Source organism: Triticum urartu, chromosome 6 (genome assembly GCF_003073215.2).
Source record: "Triticum urartu cultivar G1812 chromosome 6, Tu2.1, whole genome shotgun sequence".
NCBI lineage: Eukaryota > Viridiplantae > Streptophyta > Magnoliopsida > Poales > Poaceae > Triticum > Triticum urartu.
In genome coordinates this window covers 81165529-81185288 of record NC_053027.1, presented here as the reverse complement: position 1 = coordinate 81185288, position 19760 = coordinate 81165529, and the positions used below count along the sequence as shown (strand labels likewise).

At 49.0% G+C, this 19760-nt stretch overlaps 2 protein-coding genes across 2 annotated transcripts; one reads left to right on the top strand and one right to left on the bottom strand.

The window, feature by feature from the left end:
• Positions 1 to 3519: 3519 nt before the first annotated feature.
• LOC125513940 (AP-4 complex subunit sigma) lies at positions 3520 to 6427 on the top strand. The gene is made up of 4 exons (XM_048679175.1): positions 3520 to 3790; positions 3997 to 4083; positions 5892 to 5960; positions 6046 to 6427. Exons 1-4 carry the CDS (start codon positions 3650 to 3652, stop codon positions 6178 to 6180), a joined length of 432 nt encoding a protein of 143 aa, XP_048535132.1. The 5' UTR covers positions 3520 to 3649; the 3' UTR covers positions 6181 to 6427.
• A 781-nt stretch (positions 6428 to 7208) lies between these two features.
• On the bottom strand, positions 7209 to 9800 carry LOC125513939 (putative FBD-associated F-box protein At5g56440). The gene is made up of 3 exons (XM_048679174.1): positions 8609 to 9800; positions 8356 to 8499; positions 7209 to 8100 (listed from the first exon to the last, which is right to left on the bottom strand). Exons 1-3 carry the CDS (start codon positions 9686 to 9688, stop codon positions 7525 to 7527), a joined length of 1800 nt encoding a protein of 599 aa, XP_048535131.1. The 5' UTR covers positions 9689 to 9800; the 3' UTR covers positions 7209 to 7524.
• Between the last annotated feature and the right edge of the window lie 9960 nt (positions 9801 to 19760).

Genomic DNA, 19760 nt, shown 5'->3' with positions numbered 1-19760 from the left:
CAACCACTTGATCACTTTGAGCTCATTATGATGATGCATTACCGAGTGGGCCCAGAGATACCTCTCCGTCATACGGAGTGACAAATCCCAGTCTCGATTCGTGCCAACCCAACAGACACTTTCGGAGACACCTGTAATGTACCTTTATAGTCACCCAGTTACGTTGTGATGTTTGGTACACCCAAAGCACTCCTACGGTATCCGGGAGTTGCACAATCTCATGGTCTAAGGAAATGATGCTTGACATTCAGAAAAGCTACAGCAAACGAACTACACGATCTTTGAGCTAAGCTTAGGATTGGGTCTTGTCCATCACATCATTCTCCTAATGATGTGATCCCGTTATCAATGACATCCCCATGTCCATAGCCAGGAAACCATGACTATCTGTTGATCAACGAGCTAGTCAACTAGAGGCTCACTAGGGACACATTGTGGTCTATGTATTCACACATGTATTACGATTTCCGGATAATACAATTATAGCATGAATAATAGACAATTATCATGAACAAGGAAATATAATAATCATTTTATTATTGCCTCTAGGGCATATTTCCAACACCGAGTTCTAGCACACGTTCAGCTCGATGACGATCCCCGGACTCCGATCCAGCAAAGTGTCGGGGAAGAGTTTCGTCAGCACGACGGCGTGGTGACGATCTTGATGTTCTACCGTCGCAGGGCTTCGCCTAAGCACCGCTACAATATTATCGAGGATTATGATGGAGGGGGGCACCGCACACGGCTAAGAGAACGATCACGAAGATCAACTTGTTGTGTCTAGAGGTACCCCCCTGCCCCCGTATATAAAGGAGCAAGGGGGAGGAGGCCGGCCCTAGGAGGGGCGAGCCAGGGAGTAGGATTCCTACTCCTAGTTGGAGTAGGTTTCCTCCTTTCCTAGTCCAACTAGGAGAAGGGGGGAAGGGGGGAAGAGGGGAAGGAAGGGAGAGAGGGGCCGCGCCCCGAACCCCTTGTCCAATTCAGACTGGGCTTGGGAGGGGCGCGCGCCACCTCCTAGTCCTTCCCACTAAGGCCCATTAAGGCCCATTGCTTCTTCCTCGTATTCCCGTAACTCCTCGGTACCTCCGAAAATACCTGAATCACTCGGAACCTTTCCGATCTCCGAATATAGTCGTCCAATATATCGATCTTTACGTCTCGACCATTTCGAGACTCCTCGTCATGTCCCCGATCTCATCCGAGACTCCGAACTTCTTCGGTACATCAAAACTCATAAACTCATAATATAACTGTCATCGAAACCTTAAGCGTGCGGACCCTACGGGTTCGAGAACAATGTAGACATGACCGAGACACGTCTCCGATCAATAACCAATAGCGGAACCTGGATGCTCATATTGGCTCCCACATATTCTACGAAGATCTTTTTCGGTCAGACCGCATAACAACATACGTTGTTCCCTTTGTCATCGGTATGTTACTTGCCCGAGATTCGATCGTCGGTATCTCAATACCTAGTTCAATCTCGTTACCGGCAAGTCTCTTTACTCATTTCGTAATACATCATCTCGCAACTAACTCATTAGTTGCAATGCTTGCAAGGCTTATGTGATGTGCATTACCGAGAGGGCCCAGAGATACCTCTCCGACAATCGGAGTGACAAATCCTAATCTCGAAATACGCCAACCCAACATGTACCTTTGGAGACACCTGTAAAGCTCCTTTATAATCACCCAGTTACGTTGTGACATTTGGTAGCACACAAAGTGTTCCTCCGGCAAACGGGAGTTGCATAATCTCATAGTCATAGGAACATGTATAAGTCATGAAGAAAGCAATAGCAACATACTAAACGATCGGGTGCTAAGCTAATGGAATGGGTCATGTCAATCACATCATTCTCCTAATGATGTGATCCCGTTAATCAAATGACAACTCATGTCTATGGCTAGGAAACATAACCATCTTTGATCAACAGGCTAGTCAAGTAGAGGCATACTAGTGACACTCTGTTTGTCTATGTATTCACACATGTATTATGTTTCCGGTTAATACAATTCTAGCATGAATAATAAACATTTATCATGATATAAGGAAATAAATAATAACTTTATTATTGCCTCTAGGGCATATTTCCTTCATGCAGGTTGAGGTCGAGGATCAGTAGCCATGGCGTCACCCCGCGAAGAGAAGCACGCAAGCGGAGAGAGGAGGTGGAGAGGATCCCGAATCTGGACAGAGCAGATGCAGGGGAGGCTGGTGGTAGGAGATCAGGGCGGCGGCGGCGCCGCCGCGGGCGCGTTCGCGAGAGCGAGGTCGCTCGGGTTGGGTTCCATCTCCTGCTTTGTCTTTCAAGCGAACCTTTGGTTATCATGTGTTATTTCCTTTGCTTCGTGATACTTTATAGAACCCCATGTGAGATATATCGATATCGAGTCAGTCTGATGCTCACTGTACGATCTCTTCTTTACCGATTTTGTTCTTCTTTCTCTTTGACATGTTCCGACATCCCTGTGGCCTAGTCACCTATGTCTGTCCAACGATGATGAATTCTGTCACACCGAGAGGACCCTAAAAATATCTCTTCATCGTCGGAGGAGCAAATCCCACTCTTGAGCAATCTAGCCCCTTGTCAAACTTTCCGATGAACCTGTAAGTTGTTGTTATGATCACCGTGTTATAGATGACGTTTGAGCAACCCCAAAGTCCATTGTACGGCAAAAAGTGACTACGATACTGTCATGGTCTAAGGAACAAAAGCATACGTTAACTCTCTGTGGTATAACGATTGACTTGTGACGATAGTATCTCAAAATATAACAAACAAGTTTGGCTCCGTGAGAGTCCGTGGTGTATTCCAGGTTGTTGAATCTAATGATTTGGCCCGGTGAAAAAATGTTGGTTCCAGTTCATGATCCGGTCGATTCTAGCAAAAAACAAGCTGCTAGTTTCATGTCGCCGTCACCCCCGGTTGCAACCACCAATGCACCACCGTCGCGCCCCCCAACATTATGCCCACTGTTTGCAGCGCATCACCTTGTCGGTTCTAGCACCACGTCTTCGGTGGTCATGCAACATGCGACATGGGGTTTGCCGCATCACTACGTGCGAGCGACGGAGACATGCTCCATGACGAGGAGGGGAGTGGATAAAAAAGAAAAGAGGAGGGGCGGGCGTGCAAGGGTGGATCTCGTTGGGTTTTTTGGATGCAGCAGTGCGGGTTCGCCAGTTTGTTGCCCATGATGGCTAAGTTGGCAGAGCACATAGATAGGGAATGGCAAAGCACATAGATAGGGAATGGCAGGTCGCGTCGCGGAGTGGATCTTGTCGAGTCTAAAGAGGTAAGAGAGGAAGCGGTGGCGCATGCCCCACACCTACATGGCGAGTGCAACACGGGTGACGTGCGAGGCGACCGGCCCAAATTCTAGCCGATCGGCCGTCAGGAATCATTTACCAAACCTATTCATATCTTGAAAAAAAACTATTCATGTTGCTACAAGAACCTAAGCAGATTTTTTTTCCAAAAAAAATATAACCTAAAGAGAACCCCTTTTTTTCCACAAAAAGAACCTAAACAGAGGAGGAGGTGACAGAAAGAGGCGGAACCGTAGACGAAGCCTCGGACGGAACGATACAGCAGAGAAGCCTTGGGCGGGGAGCGATCGGAAGGGGGAGGGCGGAGAGATGGGGATCCGGTTCGTGCTGCTGGTGAACAAGCAGGGGCAGACGCGGCTGGCGCAGTACTACGAGCACCTCTCCCTCGACGAGCGCCGCGCCCTCGAGGGCGAGATCGTCCGCAAGTGCCTCGCCCGCACCGACCAGCAGGTACTGCTCCCCCCTCCCATCCTCCCACCAGCTGAATCCAACACCTACCTGTAGTCCTCGCCCCCCTCTTCTTTTCCTAGATCCAAGAACCCTGGCTTCGTCCTGAACCCGAATCAAGAACGACGTTCCTTTGGATCTGGATCAGGATGGGCTGCTGTTGACCTCGATTTTCATGTCTGACTCACGGAAACTCTGTGCCAATGCAGTGCTCATTCGTGGAGCACCGGAACTACAAGGTCGTCTACCGGCGCTACGCCTCCCTCTTCTTCCTCGTCGGCGTCGACAACGATGAGGTGCGGATTCCGCCAGCACTCTGTCCCGTGTTCTTAACTTTATTATTATTGTATTATATTACGGTCATACCAATTAGATAGTCTTAGCGAATCTAGATGCAGTCGATTCAGGAGAATGTGTTGTTCGCTGTGCTCTAATCATCTGGCTTTGCTAGACGGAACTTAATTGCATCCCTTGTTGCTAATTGGAAGAAATTGTACACAAGAGAAGTTAGGCGGGCTACCAAAAGGTACCATCAGATCAGTATATCTAATAGGACAACTCCCAACAATTGACTAAAGAAGCTAATTGCTACGACCAGGAGGAATAGCAAGGAAAACATTAGTAACCACTTTCGTCCTCGAAATTACACTCCTGCTTGATCCCTCATTGGAGTGGTGGAGCCCATCACTGTGCTCTTTTAAATGATTCCCTTGCCATCTGATGTAGTTGCTCCCTGCCCTTATGCAGCATATTTTGGACACCATTTTTATGCGCGAGCTTTTGATGGCATATGTTTTATGCCATTGACAGCACATTCAGACACTTCCTTCTTCTCTATTGTTAAAACAAGCGCCTTCTAGTTTCTGGAAATTGCCTTCCATACTTCACATGATGTGGCTAGTTCAGGGTTCCATTTGCTACCTTGCTGAATAATTTAATTTCCTTATCGAGCAAGATCAAGTCCTTCACTACAAGCTTGTACACATGCTTCTAAAGCCACCCGATTGTGCATTTCCCCAAGGACACTCCCTAAAAAGTTCCTCCACAAAATTAGAATGCGAATCATCTCATCCATTCAATGCCCTATCAATTGGGGACATCTCCTGAGATCACACTTAATCCAAAAACAAAATATAAGACACTTTTGATGAACAAATGTATTAGTCGAAAGCTTTGAGGGATGATTAGAGGTATTTTATTAAACTTATATCAGTGGAAATTTGACACTTGCTTGGCCCTTGCCATCTTCTATGTTTCAAAATATCTTTGGTAGGAAATTGTAGATCTTGAAGGCATCGGTTTTATTTTGGAAATTTATTGGGAAATGTCATGCTGTGGGCTAGGCGCAGAAGCCTTGAACCCAAGGAAATTAAATCACTGAAACGAGAGATATACTAGAAGAATCACCCCACGTAATATTCAAGCTAGGATTGCTCAGTTGCTTAGGGAAAAATGTACAATCTTTATCCTTAAGTTGATACCTTAGAACCCAACTCATGGCATGTTCTATATGGTGCCTGTAGAACTCGATTGGATCCTAGTGTGTCGGCAGAACTCAGAACTAACTCGACAAAAAAAACACCAATCTGATTCTAACTGCAACAAAATGGGAAGTAAGTTATGACACACTACCTTCAGATGAAAACAAGTTGGATTTTGCACTAACTTAGTGTGGCAATCCAAGCGCATACAACCCAACCAGTCACACCTTAGTGCACAAAGTGTCATAAAAGATTTTACCATTAACTCTCTCTTATATAGTTCCAAACATGCAGATGGCCATATCCTGGTTATTGAACTGCATCGTTGCAGACCTGTTAGTGTAGGGTTTGCACATTGGCACAGATATGTGAATTGGCGTCATCTTTCTTCATGAATTCCATGGTATTGCTATTGAATTATCCTTCGATTGCCCGATTTGGCAGTGATGACTATTGCAAATTTGAACCGAAAGGAGCAAAAAAATTACATCAAAAGATATCATCTTAATTGGTGTTATTTCTACTGCATCTGTGATAATAACAATACTGAACGATGGCAACTCTGCCTATGTATCTCTACCTCGAGTCTGCTGACAATATTTTGGCTGCATCTATTTTGACAGAATGAGTTAGCCATCCTCGAATTCATACATCTTCTGGTGGAAACCATGGACCGCCACTTTGGCAACGTGGTAAGCTCAAATACCCCAATGATTCAGTATTGTGAAGATACACTCACATAATTATTATCGCTAATGCTACGTCCGTTCGTGCCAGTGTGAGCTTGACATCATGTTCCATCTGGAGAAAGTCCACTTCATGCTCGAAGAGATGGTGATGAATGGCTGCATCGTGGAGACGAGCAAACAGAACATATTGGCGCCCATCCAGCTTATGGAGAAAACCTCGTAAATAGTGTGTGAACTCAAGAGCGCCTATGTGATGCTTAGCCTTTTCCTCCCGCCTTTGCCATAGATTCGCCCTTTGTGTGGGGAGAAATGCCAGACAACTGCTGTATGCATGGGTGGCTGTGTTCACCCGACTGGAAAATGTGAAACGTCCTGTAATGTTGAAAATGAAGACCCCGTCATTTTACTTGTCAGTTCTTACCTGTAACTACAGTTCTGTAAAATAATAGTGCTCGTGCTGCTTGTTCTAACAGACTTGGTGCAATTGCTGCGCATGAAACATGAGTCACTGCATGAATTTTATGAAAACCTGAAAACTTCCAACCAGAACCACCAGATGTTAGGGGGGCGGACCAGATGAGAGTTGGCCACCCCTTTTTGATCACTTGAGCATATTTTTGCAGAATATCCTTGCTGTACGTGCGCCTGCTGCCCGCCACCGCCGCAACGCTCGCCTCCTCTGTCTTCTACTCTGTCTTTTCACGTTCGTGAATGCAGCTCAGCTATGTTGCTGCTCTGGCCTGAATCCTGAGCGGAGGAGGATCTGGGCAAGTAGCCAACATATCCTGGGCACCCAAACTGTATTTTCGAACAATTGGCATTTCCCACTCGGACTGTATCCTTGTCTTTGATTAGACAGAGTGATCACAACTACTCCAGTTTCCATTCATTTTCGGAGCTAACATAGGTTCGAGGGTACACGCAAGTGACAGCACCACACAACACTCGTGGTACCTTAAAATGTTCACCAACTTATTTACTAAAATTTTGAAAAAAGAAAACAGGGAAGCACACCGTGTCTTTGTTGCTTATGCAAATGTAAATGCAAGCATAGTTTTGGAAAACAGTGGCAGCCACAAATTCCAAACCCAGCCTGAAAATGCGTGGATTTTTTCCACCATAGCTTCCGAATCAGCAACAAAACAACCTCATTTGTATGGTTCGTCGCACAGATGAATAATATCGGGTTAGTAAACCAGTTTGCATTCCAGGAACTAGGCAGATTATCAACTTAGCAGCAAAGGAAAAACGTGGAATAACATCAGGATATCAGTTGATATAGATTGTGCATCTGATAGGTACTTCTATACAGGGGAAAAGTAAAGACTCAAAACAATATGCAGCCAGGGTGCTTCCACAGCTCAGAATCCTACTAGTCTCCCCAATAGAGAACTCAAGAGTGCAACATACTACTAGTAAAACTAGCTTCCAGGCCTTCATGGGCTCAGTCTACCTTCTCAGTTCACCACAAAATGATGAGGAAACAAGTAACTAAGACATCCTAGACAAGTGTCAAAATACGGCCATCATAAGCACCATCGTCAAAAACAGAAACTACCACACCGTCTCATTCCACAGCAACATAAGTGATCCGGGCCTGCCTCAACAACACATAGAAAGGATCCTCCACTGACAAGTCAATGGCGTTCTGAAAGCTCCAGCGAGAGGCGGCCGGACAAAAATAAATCATATCATTGCCACTGCTTCCACCTGATGGCGCATTGCCCTCACCAATGGAACCTGACATCGGACCTCCCTCCATTACCACACCATCACTGCCACTGCTTCCGCCTGATGATATATCGCCCTCATCAACAAAACCTGACATCAGGCCTCCCTCCATTACCACATCATCACTGCTACTTCTTCCGCCAGATGACACATTGCTCTCATCAGCAGAATCTGAGACAGGGCCTTCCTCTACTCCTACATCCTCACTGTCAACACAAACAACGCTCAGGGTCTTAAGCACCTTCCCCTTCTCAAGTATGTAACTGACGAACAGCTGCTCACATTCAAGGCCCTGGAAGCCGTGGAGGACAAGCGTCTCCAGATGAGATTCAAGGCAATCGCATGTGCCCATGGGCTGCCAGAAGTCAGCACGATCAACACTATCAGGTGACCTGGATCCAATGGACTGGAACTGAGCCAAGAAAAAAATGTCAGCGTTTAGCAAATCAATCCTCAAATTGCACCAAAGTACAACTAGAAGTGCTAGAACAGATATCTAGATTATCAATGTGCAATATACAGCAATAAACAAGTAGTACTGGAATAAGCTGATATCCATCCATGCATATTATCGTCTTGAGTCGCAACTCGCAACTCGCAACTCGCAACTCGCAATCCATAACCAAGTATAAGGGGTGAACAGATATCAATATGACGCGGATACTACCATGACGTGAAGCGTCTGAAGGCGAGGAAAGCATCTGAGTAGGGTGTGCAGCATCTTAGCCTCCGTGGCATGCGAAAACCGCACCTTCACAGCCAGTATCTTCAAACTTGGCAGCATGGCGCTAGCTCTCACATTCATCCCAGCCTGCCATTGAGCCATTGAGGCAAATTAAATAACATGAGAAATCCGTTTGGTAGCACAATACCGTAGTGAATGTTAAGTGCAGATCACATAAGTTACAAGACATAGTTACCCTGATGACAATGCCGCCAATCTCGAGCGCATGGAGCTGGAGGTCTAAGAAACCGAGAACCTCCAGCCTGGGTGCGTGGACAATCTTGACGGGCCTCCGGTCGGAAAAGCTTTCGAACAACAGGCGCTCCAGGCAGGGTGCATCCTCGACGATGACTTCGTCGAAGCTGCATAGCCATTCGACCACGATACGGAGGCTGCGGGACCTGATGCGGAGGCAAGAAGGGAAGTTGTACGCCATGGCAAAGGAGAGGATCTTCAGCTTGGGGCAATGCGCGAGCAAGGCATCGACTTCCCTGTCCTCGATGATGGAGTGGAAAAGGCCGAGCTCCTGAAGGTTGGGGAAGGCAGGCGAGTTGGCGGTCGTGTCTGGGAAGCGCCATCGCCAGAGACCGATGTAGAGGCGGGTGAGGGAGGCGCAGCTGAGGATATCGTCGGGGAGCGGCAGGTCGAGCGGCCAGGGGCGGTTGAAGAGGATGAGGTCCTGGATGTTCCTCGCGGCAAGGTTGGCAATCAGTTGCTGAAGCGCGTACTCGTGCTGGTCGAAGGAGAGGCGGGTGACGCGCGCGGCGAGGACGGGGCCCGGGTGAGCGGCCACGCAGCGCGAGACGGAGCGGAGCTCGCAGAGCCCGTCGGCGGCCCTGAGGTGAGCGTCGTCGACGAGGAGCGGGGTCGCCGCCCAGACGCCGCGCCAGCGGGTGGAGAGGACCATGGTGCGCGCGGATTCGTTGGTGGGGAGGCGGGAGATGATGTTGGAGAGCAGGTCGTCCGGGAGGCGGCTGATGTGGTCCTGGCCGTCATCGTCCTGCGCCGCCGGAACGGCAGCGGGTCGGTCGTCGGCGACGTCGTCCTCGGAGTCGGAGGAGGTGAGGGAGAAGTGGTCGTCGTCGGAGTTGGAGGAGTCGTCGGCGTCGGGCGCGGGGACGAAGGGTACGGGCAGGAGGGAGATGAGGTAGGGGACGATGGAATCGATGCGGTCCTGCGCGGACAGGACCGCCAGTGTCAGATTGTTGAAGTGCGCCGCGATTTCGGCGTAGTTCGCAAATCCTCCTCCTCCTCCTCCCCCTCCGGCGGCGTCCATGGCGGCGGATCCCGGCTAGGGTTTTGTCGGCGGGCACGAGGCGAGCAGGCTGAAGGAATGGGGTCTGGCGTGGGATGCCGTGGACCGCGGTGGACTGGCGGTAGTGGGTGTGGGTGGGTGGTGTACGGGGCTCTTTTTGGTCTGCCTTGTGAACTTGTGAACCAAAATTTCAATTTCAAAAGATCAAATAGATAGTAAATTCATCTGTGAACAGTAGCGACGCAACTAATATTAATAGCTAGTTTTTTTTAAAATTTCTTGTTGTGTATGCTAAATCCCATGATTTATGGGAATTTATAGGAAACATAATGTGATACCTAAAATTCAGCTCATACCGCTACAGTAATATGTAAAATGTCATGCCTTCAAAATTAGAGCAACTCTAGCAGAGTTGCTACATTGACAGTCTTCACAACACATATGACACACGCTTTATAATATTATTTGTTTGTTTGTTGTTGGGTACACATTTCTTTCGCAATTTTACACCCATCATATGGTTCACGCACATACCTCAGCCAATCTACATCACACAACGTGCACAACCGACGCCGACAACACGGTTGCGGGCGCAACTGCCGTGGGATGTACACACACATCATCTAGGGCGTGTTTGGTTGCCGTGCGCTACAGTACCCGCATTGCATACACTTCTTCACCCAATCTGGATATGCAAATGCAGCCTCAAATGCACCATATGCATGTTGTTTGGTTGCCTGCATGCCCTCTTGCATGCATGGCACGAACCACACTGCCTGGTGTTTGGTTTCCTGCATGTTAGTGGATAAACACAAGGCATGGTGTTTGGTTGTATGCAACGCCTGGTGTGTGGTAACCTCTTTGGCTAGTTGGTGAGGTTACCACCACACTTCGGCAGCACACATCATAAGCACAACAGAGTATAAACAGAGCATCAACTAGCATAATTCAGATATAAGCAGTACCACACTTCATAACAGTTCAATGCATAAACCATAGACATGTTCAAAGCAGACTCGATAGTACGCTGAAAAGAGGTGGCCCGGCCCTACTCCTTGGCGGCGAAGGCTTCGTCGTGCTTCCCGCACTTGTTGACGATCTCAATGCCATCGTCGTCGAAGATGATGACCTTGAGGGTGTCGGGAGTGAGGAGCTTGAACATCACCATGTAGCCGATCTTGATCTGATGAACGGCTGCGTAGGTGGCCCAACCCTGATCCAGGGTCACCCTGTCGTTCATCAGCTTGACCGTCACCTTCCAGGAGCAACCGGTGTTGTTCCTGAGCTTGAACTCCGTCGGCACTGTCGTGGATCTAAAACTGACAGTAGAATGGGGGGTAGGTATGAGGAGGCAATATCATAGCTATGGTGAAGTTGTACACACGAGTTTTACGAGTTCAGGCCCTTCGCGAAGGAAGTAACAACCCTACGTCTCAGTGCCCGGAGGCGGTCGACTGGATTATGTGTGTGTGTGTGTGTTACAGGGGGTGCGAACCCTTGTGCCAGTGGAGGGGGTGGCTTATATAGAGTGCGCCCAGACCCCAGCCAGCCCACGTTACAAGGGGTTTAAGGTACATCAAGAGAGGGGCATTACTGGTAACACTAGTAATAAAGTGACATAAATGTCCATTAAGTCTATGAAGTAAATGTCCGACCGTTGCCGTGCAGAGTGACTTTAGATCTTCTGTCTGTCGAGTGATAGTTGTCGCGGTCGAGTGACTTCGAGTCTTCCGAGTGGAATGCTTCGTGGTCGAGTGGCCGATGCTATCCCTCGAATGCTTCTGGTTTTAGGGTGATGTCCTAGGGGAGGGTGTCTAGGTCAGGCCTATGACCCTACCCTAGGTACATAGCTTCATCATTAGCCCTCGAATGGTTTAGGGTTCGAGTGGAGAAGGAGTTGAGAATACCTCCGATTCAATTTTTGCGCTCGGAAGCGTCTTACTGGGATCAAATGAACAATCATGATGACTTCAACTTGTTTTTCAGTTGCCTTGATCCATTCTGGGTTTTGTCGAGTGAACTTTTACTGCTAAGCTTCGAGTGTTGATATGGAAAAAATCTTTTGTCTGACAGGTTGCTCTGCTGCTCGCGGATCTTGCGGGATTCGAATTTTGGGAAGCGCGCGGGGCGGAGGAGGCCGCAGTAATCGGGTTGGATTAGGCAGGGCCGCCTCGATCACTGCGCCACCTTTTTCGCCACGTATCGCGCACGCGACTGTTGCGGGATTTGATAGGATCGCCTGGGCCCATGGGTCAGCAACTCGGAAACGACCTCATATAAGGCGCCGGATTGGGTTTTTTTGCACAGTGCGTTCCCATTCTTCCCCTTTCTCCTCCGTTTTCTCCACCGCATCCGGCTCCCCCGCTCTCGCCGCCGCCGCTCTGCCATCATGGGGAAGGAAAAGACGGTGACAGTGGAACGCACGAAGAAGGCGACGACGAAGGCAAAGGGGAGGAAGACCAGCCGGAGCGGATCCTCGTCGAGATCCGGCCTGCCGCGCGGCTGGATCCAGGGAGATTGGATTCGGTCGATGATCCGGCAGGACGACATCGACGATCTGGTCGAGGGGGGTCTGATTCCCCACAAGTCAGCACGGCTCCCGGAGGATGAGACCGAGCTACGGCCGCGGGAGGGTGAGTGTGTGCTCCTCGCCACCCACATCGACCATGGTTTTTCTTTGCCTCCTCACCCTTTCTTCCGAGGTTTCTTGAACTTCTTTGGAGCACAACTTCATCATCCCCCCCAACACTATCGTGTACCTCGCTGCATTCGTGTCCATGTGCGAGAATTTCTTGGGTTGTCGGCCACACTGAGGCCTCTTCAAACACATCTTCACCTGTCGTTCTCAGTCGGTCAAAAAGGCCAATCCGAGTGATGAGAGGAGACATGTGATCCAGATGTGTGGGGGTCTTGGGATCCAAATGAGAGGTAAAAGCACTTTCCCAGCCATGATTCTTCCCGAGTCAGTCAGAGGGTGGCAATCGACCTGGTTCTACTGCAAAGACCAGCCGACTCCGGGTCACTCGACTGGACTTCCCCCCTTTTCTATGGCTCGAGTCGAGAAGACCCCTGCCTTGAAAGTGACTCTGGAGGAGAAAGCTGAGGTAAAGGTGTTGGTCAAGCGGGTGGTCCAACTCGCTCGTGATGGCGTGACCGGCATGGATCTGCTGGAGGTCTTCCTCAGACGACGCATTCAACCACTTCAAGCTCGCGACCATCAGATGTGGATGTATTCGGGCATCAAGGATACCACTCGGATCCATCCAGAAGATATCAACGAGGATACGGTCGAGAAGTGGTTGAGGGGCATCACTGGCAACAAAGACAACCCCAGGGGATCCAGGAGAATCCCTCCACTCGACAACTTATATGAACCAGACAAGGTCCGATTCTATCTTCCGAGTGTTTTTTGATCTATCATGTAATTGCCTTCTGCCAATCGACTGATATTTGTTCCACTTGTTGTCTTTCAGGCCTTCACTGAGATGTACTTGATGCCCAACGGAGAGCAGGAGCAGGACTCGGAAGGAGAGGCGAGCGGAGGCGACAGCATGGACTGGCAATCTGATGGAGGCGAACAAGAGGAGGAAAGCGAGGACTCGAGCAGTGGTGAAGAAGTCGAGTCACCGCCTCGCACGAAAAAGTGTTCCCAACATAAGCATGACCCGGCGAGTGTCCGTGGAGAAGTTGCTAGGTCGACTGGACAAACTCCCAAGCGCACTCGGACCTCTTCCCCTATGCTGACTGAAAAGGCCCCAAAGCAGCAAAAGATTGCAGAACCAAAACCTTGGAAGGCCTTGCCCAAGATCAAGATCGACGTCCCCGTCGCTTCTGTGTAAGTGTCTCATCTCCACTTTTCAATCGTGGATTTATACTGTCGACTCTTTTTCTCATTTGTCCGAGTGAATCTTGAAACTTGCAGAGCCGCCACTTCTGGGACTTCTTCTTATAGGGATGTGATGAAGATGTAGAAGACGCGGTTACTTCCAACCCGGGTATGATTTTTACAAACTTGCTTTTGCTTTCTCAGCCATTTTGTGGACCGACTGAATTCTGACAACTACTTATTTTTGCAGCTCCTCCCCATGTCATTGATCTTTTGGATGACGACGAGGACGTGCCGCTGAGGCCTAGGAGGAGTAAGAAGGCCTCAACTGGCAAGACGTCTCAATCGGTGCCGGTGACAGAGCCGGCGACTGAATAGCCTGAGGATGTGACTTGGGCTTCCGTTACTTTCGTTGTTCCAGTATCAAGTGAATGCCCCACATCATCGACTGCACCAGTGTTTGCTTCAACCGTCCAGCCTCATGCCTCGGAACTTCAAGCTGTCGCGTCTGCACCGTCAACCCCATTCTTCACCACTCATCACGTTCCAGAAAGTCAGGAAGACACCGCCGCAGAAGCCATTCGCCAAGCTGGCATAATGATGGAGCGAGTGAAGGTGGTGCACAAAAATAGTCAGGCTACTTATGACGCTAGTGCGGCCCTTCGAGCCAACGTCCAGGTAAGTTGGCTTTCGACTGAACTCTTATCTTGTTGCTTGCTCTGTTAGAATACGCTACGTGAAAACTTTTCTTCGTGCATCCTCCTATTATTCTGCACTTCGCATCTGCACACCCACTGGGTGTTTGAATTTATGTCGAGTAGCTTTCTCAGTTGAGTTAGGAATAAAAAATGTCTTTATTGTTTCACTCTTACACTCGGTCTGGTCGGACCATGTCGAGTGGAACTCGAACCAGTGGGGGCATGCTAAGTGCACCCAGTGGGTGTAGTCCCCGAGACCACAGTCGGTTGCTGGCAGTCGGTTGGGGTCTGAGAATGTCTTTTGTTGACTTCAAAAAATAACCTCGGTCTTCTTCTTTTTCCACTCGGTCTGGTCGGACCATGTCGAGTGGAACCCGAACCAGTGGGGGCACGCTAAGTGCACCCACTGCGTGTAGTCCCCAAGACCACGGTCGGCTGCTAGCAGTCGGTTGGGGTCTGAGAATGTCTTTTCACTCGGAGATGACTGATCTTTGATCTTGTTTATTGATGTACTTTTGCTGACTATAGAAATCCTACGAGCTTATCTCCAAGTTCACCGAATTTGAGGAAAAGCAGAGACAACTCAACCTTGACTTGGAGCTGGCCAATCAGAACTTGAAAAAGGCTAAAGACGAAGTAGCTGGTACGGAAGGTAACGACCTATCGACTGTTTATCTTGAACATCCCTCAAGTTATCTATTCGTTCTTCTGTCTGACCCAAGTGTATATCTTGCAGAGAAAATGAGGCAGGCTCTGGCGAAGAAGGAACTCAATCTTGCGGCTGCGCAAAAGGAGGCTCGGGAGAAGACTGCACTTGCTGACAAGAAGCTGGCTTCGGTCAGTGCGCTAGAGGAGGAAATCACCAAGCTGAAGGCGTCTCTTACCGAGTCCAATCGAGAAGCGACTTGTCTGAAGAAAGATAAGGTGACTCTGAACGAGAAGCTGGAAGGCATTTCTCGTAGGAGAAACGACCTGGAAGCTTATCTGGAAGCACTTGCCAAGAAGCTCTTCCTTATGCTCGAAGGTACTTTTCTTTATCCGATTGATTTACTGTTTGCAAGTCACCATGAACCGGTCGACTCATTAACTCCTTGAATCTGCAGAATTCTTCCAAAACTTTGAAGAAGAAACTGGACGGATCGAGATAGGCTTGGACCCCATTCTTTCTCCTGTCGGTGATGAGGCTGCCATGAACGTGCTCCGACTGGAATCCCATGTTGCCAGCATTACGAGCTATCTTGCTCGCCTGAAGGTGGCGGTGTCGCGCATCGATACAGCACTTTGGCCAAGGGCAACGCTTCAAAATGACCTCGAGTCCCTGATGACTCGACTCAATGAGGTCCCTGGTCGAGTGCAAGAATGGAAGAAGTCTTATGCCCGATGCAGTGCTGACGTGGCTCTGTCACTGGTTCGGGTCCACTGCAAAGAAGCTCGAGAAGAGAAGCTGGCAGCGATCAAAGTTGCCAACACCAAAAGGCATGACTTCCAATCCTTCATGGAAACCTTCATTGCTGCTGCCACTCGGATCGCTGACGGAATTGATCTGGACGAGTTCGTCGAGCCTGCAAGCCCTCCTCCTGCGGAGTGAACAAACTTTATACCTTGCCTTAAATTTGCCTTCGAATGCCGAGTGATTTTGTAACCGTTAAACTCCTTCGGGCCTGATGCCCGAGTACTTTTATCCGTGTTCTGGAACTTTAGGATTTATCTGAACTTGGTTTATCTTCTGAATATGCATGTGTTTGCCTTCGAGTGGAACTTATTTCTTCACTCAGAATAGTCTTTGAATTTGTAATGCAACTCTGAGGAGGAGGTCCCAGTTGACCTGCACCTCGTCATCCTTGCAGATCAAGATGGAGCGCACGTTATACTTGTGGCGCAGCCCCGAAGAGAAGGTTGCAGTCGACCTGCGCCTCGTCGTCCTTGCGGATGAGGATGGAGCGCATGTTGTACTTGTGGTGCAGCCCCCAAAGAGAAGGTTGCAGTCGACCTGCACCTCGTCGTCCTTGCGGATGAGGATGGAGTGCACGTTGTATTTGTGGCATAGCTCTGAAGAGAAGGTTGCAGTCGACTTGCACCTCATCGTCCTTGCGGATGAGGATGGAGCGCACGTTGTATTTGTGGCATAGCTCCGAAGAGAAGGTTGCAGTCGACCTGCACCTCGTCGTCCTTGCGGATGAAGATGGAGCACACGTTGTATTTGTGGCGCAGCTTCGAAGAGAAGGTTGCGGTCGACCTACACCTCGTCGTCCTTGCGGATAGGGATGTGTTTCAAAATTAGGCGAGTACTGGACTGCAGCTAAGCCCCCGAGTGTGAGGGTTGCTCACCACTCGGTAGGATTTTTCAAACTTAGGCGAGTCCTGGACTGCAACTAAGCCCCCGAGTGTGAGGGTTGCTCACCACTCAGTAGGATATTTTAAACTTAGGCGAGTACTGGACTGCAGCTAAGCCCCCGAGTGAGAGGCTTGCTCACCACTCGGTAGGATTTTTCGAACTTAGGCGAAACGGGTTCGCAGCTAAGCCACCCACTGGGGGATTTAGAGCATAAGAGGAACAACAATCATTTATGAGACTGTAAAAACTATGTATTTGATAATCGAACTAGAAGGTATTTCTTATTACATCTCAACAGTCTGAATGCTTAAGTGTAAAAGGGGCGGAGCAGCTCCGCATTCCAAGCGTGTGGCTCGTCTTTCTTGTGCTCGACATTGTATAAGTGGTATGCTCCGTTGTGGAGCACTCTGGTGACAATGATGGGGCCTTCCCAAGCAGGAGCGAGCTTGTGTGGTTTCTACTGATCCACTTGAAGAACCAAGTCTCCCTCTTGAAATGCTCGACCCCTCACATTTCTGGCATGGAATCGACGCAGGTCTTGCTGATAAATGTCGACTGGATCAGGGCCATCTCTCTTTCCTCTTCCAGGAGATCAACTATGTCTTACCAAGCCTGTTCTGCTTCATCTTCTGAGAAAAGCTCGACCCTGGGTGCATTGTGAAGCAAGTCACTTGGAAGTACAGCTTCAGCTCCATAGACCAAGAGTAATGGAGTTCGGCCAGTCGACCGATTAGGAGTTGTCCTCAATCCCCAAAGCACTGATGGAAGTTCATCGACCCAGGCGCCTGTTGCATGCTTGAGATCACGCATCAATCGGGGTTTCAGTCCTTTGAGAATCAATCCGTTTGCTCTTTCAGCTTGTCCATTCGACTGGGGATGGGCGACTGAAGCATAGTCGACTCGAGTGCCTTGGGAAGCGCAGAAGGCTCTGAACTCATCAGAATCGAAGTTCGACCCATTGTCAATGATGATGCTGTGCGGAACACCATATCTGAATGTTAAATCTCTAATGAAGCTGGCAGCGGTACTGGCTTCAAGATTTTTGATAGGCTTGGCTTCAATGCATTTGGTGAACTTGTCGACTGCCACGAGCGCATGAGTGAAGCTGCTCCTACCCATTCTCAGAGGTCCAACCATGTCCAAACCCCAAACAGCGAAGGGCCAGACGAGTGGAATGGTCTTCAGGGATGATGCAGGCTTGTGAGACATGTTGGAGTAAAATTGGCAACCTTCACACTTGTCGACTATTTCTTTTGCCATCTCATTTGCTCGTGGCCAATAAAATCCCACTCGATATGCTTTGGCCACAATGGTCTGAGAGGATGCATGGTGACCACAGGTCCCCGAGTGGATGTCGTTAAGGATCACTCGACCTTCTTCTGGTGTTATGCATTTCTGGCTGACTCCAGTTGCACTTTCTCTGAACAGCTGTCCTCTTATCACAGTAAAGGCTTTGAATCGACGGACGATCTGTCAGGCCTCTTCTTCGTCTTCTGGGAGTTCCTTCCTAAGAATGTACGCGATGTACGGCACTGTCCAGTCGGGAGTGATGACCAAAACCTCCATGATCAAGTCGACCACGGCCGGGACTTCGACTTCAGTCGGATCAGTGGCGCTCTTCGGTTGTGGGGGCTCTTCAGTGAAAGGATCTTCCTAAACTGAAGGTGTATGAATATGTTCCAAAAACACATTGCTGGGAATGACTTCCCTCTTGGAACCTATCTTTGCCAAATCATCAGCTGCTTGATTTTTCAGTCGGGGTATGTGATGGAGCTCTAAACCCTCAAACTTCTTCTCTAACTTTCTCATTGCATTACAGTAGCCAGTCATAGCCGGGCTTCTGACGTCCCACTCCTTCATTACTTGATTAACCACCAAATCTGAGTCGTTGTAGACCATGAGGAGATGGACGCCGAGTGAAATGGCCATACGCAACCCGTACAAAAGTGCCTCATATTCAGCTTCATTGTTGGAGGAATCAAAATGAATCTGGAGAACATAGCGGAGCTTGTCGCCTCGGGGGGATACCAATACTACCCCAGCACCAGAACCATTCAGCATCTTGGATCCATCAAAGAACATGGTCCAATGCTCCGAGTGAATCTGAGTCAGCAGTTGCTGTTCGATCCACTCAGCGATGAAATCTGCTATTGCCTGGGACTTGATAGCTTTCTTTGCCTCAAACTTGATATCCAAGGGAAGGAGTTCAATCGCCCACTTTGCCACTCGACCAGTTGCATCTCTGTTGTTCAGAATTTCTGACAATGGTGCGTCACTGACGACTGTAATGGAGTGATTAGAGAAATAGTGTGCAACCTTCTTCGTGGTCACGTAAATCCCATAAACAAGCTTCTGATAATGTGGATATCTTTGCTTGGATGGAGTCAGAACTTTAGAAACATAGTATACTGGGCGCTGAACTTTATAGGCTTTTCCTTCTTCCCGCTCGACCGTGAGTACTGTACTGACAACTTGTCAAGTGGATGCAATATAAAGCAGTAAAGGCTCTTTGCTGATTGGGGCAGCGAGCACCGGCTGGGTGGAAAGCAGGGCTTTGAGTTCTGCAAACGCTGCATCAGCTTCAGGAGTCCACTCGAACTTGTCAGATTTCTTCATTAGTCGGTAAAGAGGCAATGCCTTTTCACTGAGGCGAGAAATGAATCGACTAAAGGCGGCCAAACAACCAGTAAGCTTCTGGACATCATGTACACGCACAGGGCGCTTCATCCAGAGTATGGCACCAACTTTCTCTGGGTTCGCGTCGATCCCTCGTTCGGAAACGAGGAAGCCGGGTAACTTTCCGCCAGGAACTCCGAATGTGCACTTTGATGGGTTAAGCTTGATATCATCCCTTCTCAGGTTGGCAAAGGTTTCAGCAAGGTTAGCCAGCAGGTCGGAACCTTTACGTGACTTGACCACAATGTCATCCATGTATGCTTCCACATTCCGAATGATTTGAGTGAGTAGACACTTCTGAATCATCCTCATGAATGTGGCTCTAGCGTTCCTGAGACCGAATGGCATGGTGACATAACAAAAACACCTGAATGGAGTGATGAAAGCTGTTTTTATCTCATCGGGTCCATACAGTCGGATCTGATGGTACACGGAATAGGCGTCTAGAAAAGACAAACACTCACACCCCGCAGCTGAGTCGACAATCTGGTCGATGCGGGGGAGAGGAAAATGATCTTTTGGGCAGGCCCGATTGATATGCTTGAAGTCAATGCACAT

Coding starts and splice junctions, on each gene's coding strand:
- LOC125513940 (XM_048679175.1), top strand. CDS start 3,650: ATGGGGATCCGGTTCGTGCTGCTGGTGAACAAGCAGGGGCAGACGCGG. Junction 3,791..3,996: donor TCGCCCGCACCGACCAGCAG/GTACTGCTCCCC, acceptor GTGCCAATGCAG/TGCTCATTCGTGGAGCACCG. Junction 5,961..6,045: donor ACCGCCACTTTGGCAACGTG/GTAAGCTCAAAT, acceptor CGTTCGTGCCAG/TGTGAGCTTGACATCATGTT.
- LOC125513939 (XM_048679174.1), bottom strand. CDS start 9,688: ATGGACGCCGCCGGAGGGGGAGGAGGAGGAGGAGGATTTGCGAACTAC. Junction 8,500..8,608: donor TTGGCGGCATTGTCATCAGG/GTAACTATGTCT, acceptor GCTCAATGGCAG/GCTGGGATGAATGTGAGAGC. Junction 8,101..8,355: donor TTCAGACGCTTCACGTCATG/GTAGTATCCGCG, acceptor TTCTTGGCTCAG/TTCCAGTCCATTGGATCCAG.